This window comes from Lithobates pipiens, unplaced genomic scaffold (assembly GCF_037356315.1).
Source record: "Lithobates pipiens isolate NorthernLeopardFrog02 unplaced genomic scaffold, aLitPip1_a1.2 Scaffold_16, whole genome shotgun sequence".
In the NCBI taxonomy this organism is placed as follows: domain Eukaryota; kingdom Metazoa; phylum Chordata; class Amphibia; order Anura; family Ranidae; genus Lithobates; species Lithobates pipiens.
The window spans coordinates 82,541,913-82,547,912 of NW_027507748.1; the positions used below are offsets into that span (position 1 = coordinate 82,541,913).

Sequence of the window (6,000 nt, forward strand, 5' to 3'; positions counted from 1 at the left end):
CTGAATTCATAATTCCTGAATTACTTTATATTGTGTGTGTCGAGGAGTGGTTCACAGTATTTGTATATATTAACTGTTAGGTTAAAAAAAAAAAAAAAAAGAAGAAGAGAGAAACACACACACAATACATTCAACCACTGCAGATACTCACAGCAAGTATGTTCCTCCAATTTAAATTGTACAAGGAGAGCTACCGTCGCATTCCCCCTGGCCACATACCCCATCCGACTGGCTAGCATTTTCTATGGTTAAGCAGACTATGTTGTCCTGCCACTGAGAATTCTTAATTTTGAACCAGGCATAAGGGGGATAAACCTCTAGCCAAGCATCCCAGGTGTTTTCAAACTTCCTTGGGCTACCTGGATGTTTGTATGTCAGTTGTTCCCCTATAAGAGTAATTTATGGCAGAAACCCATTCCATATGTGTAGGAGGTGATGCCAAGAGCCATTTTTCTGGCAATACGTTTTCTAGCTACAAATAACGCCCTGAGAATGGCTATATAGGTATAGGGTGTATACTGTTCCTCATCTAACCAGCCAAGTAGGCAGACTTTAGGGTCTACTTCAAGCTTCAGGTTCCATATTCTATTAAAGTGGTTGTAAACCTTTACAAACCCCTTTGACCTACAGGTAAGCCTAGATTAAGGCTTACCTGTAGGTCCAAGAAATATCTCCCAAACCTATACGGTTTAGGAGATATTTGCCCGAAGACAGGCACCGCTGTACGGCGCATGCGCACTGAGCGTGGCATCGTCGATGACGTGCAATGCCGCGCGTCTCGGCTCCCGTGCGCATGCGCGGGAGTGACGTCATCGCTGCTCTGGCGAATCACAGCGCTGGAGAAGCGAGACCCACCAAGAAGATGGACGCTCGGAACTACAGGGGACAGCGGTGACTTCGTTGGCTCCTGTGTCAGGTAAGTGACACATAATGGGCTACTATGCGATGCATAGTAGTCCATTATGCTTTGCCTTAGCAGGGAATGAAAGAGGAAGTAAACTCATCAGGGTTTACTTCCTCTTTAATAATACTTCTCAATGTGGACCAATCTCTTTGCAATTTTGGGCATTAACATAGCACGTGTAGAAGTGTACCAATATCCACCAGAGGACAAAATGGGTTGTCCCGTCTATGCCATTTGTGCAATTTCTCAGATGTACAGTAAGTGCTGTGTATAATAAACAATTGGGTACGTTTTTGAGATGAGGAAAGTGACACTCCAAATACATTATCAAGTATGGTGGCCCATTCCTCATCTAAAAGATGCCCTATATCAGGGGTCTCAAACTGGCGGCCCTCCAGCTGTTGCAAAACTAAAAGTCCCATCATGCCTCTGCCTGTGGTAACCATGATTGTAACTGTCAGCCTTGCAAAGCCTCATGGGACTTGTAGTTTTGCAACAGCTGGAGGGCCACCAGTTTGAGATCCCTGCCCTATATCATCCCCCCAGCCAGCTCTGCAGTTCAGTGACACAGCGTTAAGATACTTGACATAGGAGGGAAACCTATAGGGAGGATATTTGTCCCTTTTGGGATGATGATGTAACTAATTGTGCAAGTTTTGTGGGCCTAGTTATTACCCACGTAGAGATTGTAGATTGTGCCGATATACCGTGCCCAAGTTGCAAGTATTGTAAAAAATAGGGTATTTGGCAGATCGAATTTCACATAAAGCGACTGGAAGTCTCACAAGAGGCCTCCATGGTACAACTGTGAATATATACACCACCATTCCTAGACCAGGCTGAGAAACCCTGTAGTTTACCTAGTTCTGGGTAGTTCCTATTGTTCCAAATGCGCGACCAGTTAGTGTATCCTGCATATTGGAGATGCCGTTTGGCTTTACACCATACTCTGTCCATGAGTGGGTGTGGTAAGGTAAGATGTGAAGATCAGTTGCACTGAGATGCAACCAACAGTGAACACTATTTTATTGGGAAATTTGTTTGGCAATTGCTTATGATGCACAGGGTTTGATTTTCTGAAAGTGGAGCATGCAAAATCTGATGCAGCTGTGCATGTCAGCCAGTCAGCTTCTAACTTCAGCTTGTTCAATTAAGCTTTGACTAAAAAGCTTATTGGCAATGCAAAGCTGCACCAAATTTTGCACTCTTCAGTTTTAGTAAAATCAACCCCACAGTCATTTAGCACACTTAGCCCCTGGTCACGCCGGTGGCATGTGATTTGATAGTTATAAATCGCATGAAAAGTTGCACCCTATTGCCCTCAATGGAAGTGGTCAAATCGTTGCAACTCCAACTTCATCAGTCAAGCCGATTTTGAAAGTAGTTCAAGTAGTTGCACTACTTTTTGCAAGTTCAGGTGTGACTTGCATAGACTTTTGTACATGAAGCCACACAGATATCGTCCAAGCCACACTAACATGCGGCTTATAAATCGTGCAATTTTAAGTTAGGTCACACAATTTCCACGTTGCATTCGGCGTGACAGAGACCTAAATTTTAACCATTTAGGCTTTAGGCCTGCTTTTACCCATTCATGTGAAATATATCTATAGAACATATTGCACATGCCTGCAGTCTAGTCCGGAATTCCTTACTGTCAATACAATTATACTTCCTTCTGTTAATATTGCTTCTAGCCACACATACTGAGTGAGGGTACTGCTACTTCCAGTCAACCATGTGATTCTGTTTTGTAACCTCTGTTTCCTCTTACATCTTGGCAGATAGAAAATACACAATTATAGATTTCCGAAAATGTACATAGATAAATATACTAGACCTTTTGGTTTCGGGGTACATCCTGAACACTTGCAGGGGGGCTGTAGTTCAAAACAAGTCTGCGAAACTCCAGCAGGTTGAAGAGGGACTGGATAGAAATGGAGAAATCATATGAGTACACATTTAAGAAAAAAAAACCCACCAAAGTCAATTTCTGATCTAGAAAGGACAATATACCGGTAAAAGAGAAGTACCAATGTGCTTCAAGGGTAGAAAATTTACGAATTACCAAAGTAATATACACCGACAATAGCAAATCATAGTTGAACAGGAACATCCCCATTACTCTACTCCAGCCAAATCACTATCACACAGCCTGAAGTATGGGCTAGGAGAATGAGAGAAATTCCAGTTTGCTGGTACACACCTCCAGATGCAGACAGGCACCATCATTTTCTACAGCACTTCCCCATCATCATCCGGACCATGTCAAGCACTGATTAGAATTCGGCCGGGAGAGTGTAAAATGCTTTTGTGACCACAGACAAGTTGTGCATAAAATCTGAGCACATGGGGGGCTTATTGTTACCGAAGAGGGGGCTGTAAAGTTACTTTCCTTACACTTCTGTTCAGTTGTCAGAAGCTAAAAGTAAAATAATGCCGCGTACACACAACTGGACTTTAACAGCAAAGGTCCGACAGAACGAATCCGTCTGAAAATTTGATCGTGTGTGGGCTTCTTTGGACCTTTGCTGTCCAAAAATCTTTAAAGACTTTAGAAATGGAACACGTTTCAAATTTTTCCACTGGAACTCTACCGGACCCAGTTCCTATCCGAAAACCCGTTAGTCTGTATATGCCGGTCCGGCAGACCAAATACGAAGCAAGATCCTATCGTGCTGGTTCTCGGCTACAGGGTACTGTACATCTCACGCTTGCTGCACAAGGAAAACCACATTTTTCCTATGGGGGGGGGGGGGGGGAAGAGAAAGAGAAAAAGAGAAAAAGAGAGAAAGAGAGAAAGAGAGAAAGAGAGAGAGAGAGAGAGAGAGAGAAAGAGAGAAAGAGAGAGAGAGAGAAAGAGAGAAAGAGAGAGAGAGAGAGAGAGAGAGAGAGAGAGAGAGAGAGAGAGAGAGAGAGAGAGAATGTCCCTTAGGTCTGGTACGGAAGAGACCCCTGGAGCTGCCTAATAAATTACTTTAAAAACCTGTCTAGTGTGCATGGTTTTCCCCCAGGTGAATGGGTAGGGGTATGATGTACCCCATACTTATTCACATAGGGTGGGGGGCGAGATCTGGGGGGCCCCCCTTATTAAAGGGGGCTCCCGGATTCTGATAAGCCCCCTGCCCGCAGACCCCGACAACCAACGGTCAGGGTTGTCGGGAAGAGGCCCTTGTTCTCAACATGGGGACAAGGTGCAGGGCGTCCCCCTTCCCCAAAGCACCAACCCCCCCATGTTGAGGGCATTCGGCCTGGTACGGTTTGGGGGGGGGGGGGGGTCGCTCACTCGTCCCCATCCTCTATCCTGATCGGCCAGCCTGCGTGCTCGGATAAGGATCTGGTATGGGGGGGTGGTCCCCACTGTTTTTTCGGTGTAGGGGGATCCCCTTAAAATCCATACCAGGCGACGGGGCTCGCAAGATGTCAATCTCGCCGATAAAAGCGGGGAGATTGACTTCTGTTTCTAGTCCCGTCGCAACTCATCACGTTCAAAATGAACAGACTTTAGTCTATGTGTGGGCAAGTCCATTCATTTGAAAGTCCGTCGGGAAGACCATCGGACCTAGTCTGCCGGAAAGTCCGTTCAGAAACTCAGATCGGAGCTCCGCCGATAGTCCGTTGGACCTAGTCTGCTGGAAAGCCCGGTTGTGTGTACGCAGCATTAGAGTCATCACGCACCAGAGGATGTCTCACATACAGTGTAGGGATTAGTCATATCTCTACGACTAAGCCTCATGGGTGAAACATATTAGAGGGGTGTGTCCTAGATGAGGGCTATCAATGTCAAGCTTGTGGATATCCTTCCTAATAAATGTAGACACCAGTGATCCTTCCAGTGTGTGGTGGCTTTTTTCTTAGCACTTGGTCTGTGAGCGGAGATAGCTCATATAACCCCTGGCACCTGGTTTGAAGGGGCTTGGAGTGGAGAGTTTTTATGTCCAACCATCCAAAGAGTCAAAGTTGAAGTGTACACAGAGCTGTGAACTTCTCTCTCAGCACTGTCTATACCAAAATGTCCAGGTTATTTTCTTTGGCAAGTATACACAGAGGGGTGTGGGAGAGGGGGGGGGGGGGGGGGGAGAGCAACTTGCCTATATGCAGCATCTGCTATCTCCTGGCTATTCCAAGATCTCTCCAACATGCTATAAACTTCTCAACTATATCTCACTCCCACATCCCCTCCCAAGTCTACACATTTAATACCCAGTTTTTCCAAAAGGCATATAAATTTAGTCTGCAGGGCCTTGCAGATTATTCCAAACTTCCTCCATCTATTTTATCTTAACCCTACTCTATTTAAACTTGCCATAAATGGGGAAAAAGCCACCTGGAGAATGTCAGGAGGTAGACATCCAGCAGTCCTCAATTGAGACTTACATGACAAGATCAAGTGAATTACAGGTAAGTGTACTACACTTCTTGTTGGCAAGAGAGATCCATCAAATTGGTAAACCCTCATCAGCAAGAAAGAGCTTCAATAAAAGGAGTCGTTTTTTTTCTGCAATACATACCCATGAAGAGCCTAATCTTTACTGAATTTGGGAGCAGACTCAAAAGGACCATTTGCTCTTTTTTTCTGTCGTCATTTTCTACGTTTCTAATTTATGGCCACTCTAAAAGTGACAAATCACTTACAAATTCAGCTATTAGAGCATGCAAAGATCTGACCACTTAAGTAAGCAATCTGTAGAGATTCACAAATTATAAAGACTGGTTCTACCAATCTTATGAGTAAATGTGGACAAAGAAAGGGAGCTGCCAATCAGAAGGCGGACTGGCTGAATGAAAATGAGCAACTTTAGAGAGGTCTACTTCAATTTCTATAACAGACTGAAAATTAAATAATAACGTTGGCACACAAAAGGGCTGTGTGACCGCTCCTGTGGTACAAACATGGGCAATAAACATTAGACCATAAAAGTCTATATAATCCTAAAGGTGCACTTACGGAAGCCATCCTAGACTAAACCAACTCTGTTTGCATAAAAGGAGGAATCACCTCCTAAATGCATTATTAAACCAACATTTAATAGGTCTGAGTCTGCAGCCTGGGAAGCAGACTGGTCATGTCTGATGAGCTAAAAGGGGGAGACCCT

At 44.5% G+C, this 6,000-nt stretch overlaps 1 protein-coding gene across 3 annotated transcripts in view; it reads right to left on the reverse strand.

Annotated features, from left to right (window-relative positions):
- USP25 (ubiquitin specific peptidase 25) overlaps window positions 1-6,000 on the reverse strand; it is a 156,530-nt gene that overhangs the window by 85,235 nt on the left and 65,295 nt on the right. For all 3 annotated transcript variants that reach the window (XM_077480060.1, XM_077480062.1, XM_077480061.1), the window contains exon 6: window positions 2,745-2,831. In XM_077480060.1, the coding sequence (XP_077336186.1) occupies window positions 2,745-2,831 (87 nt within the window). The remainder of the gene's footprint in view (window positions 1-2,744; window positions 2,832-6,000) is intronic.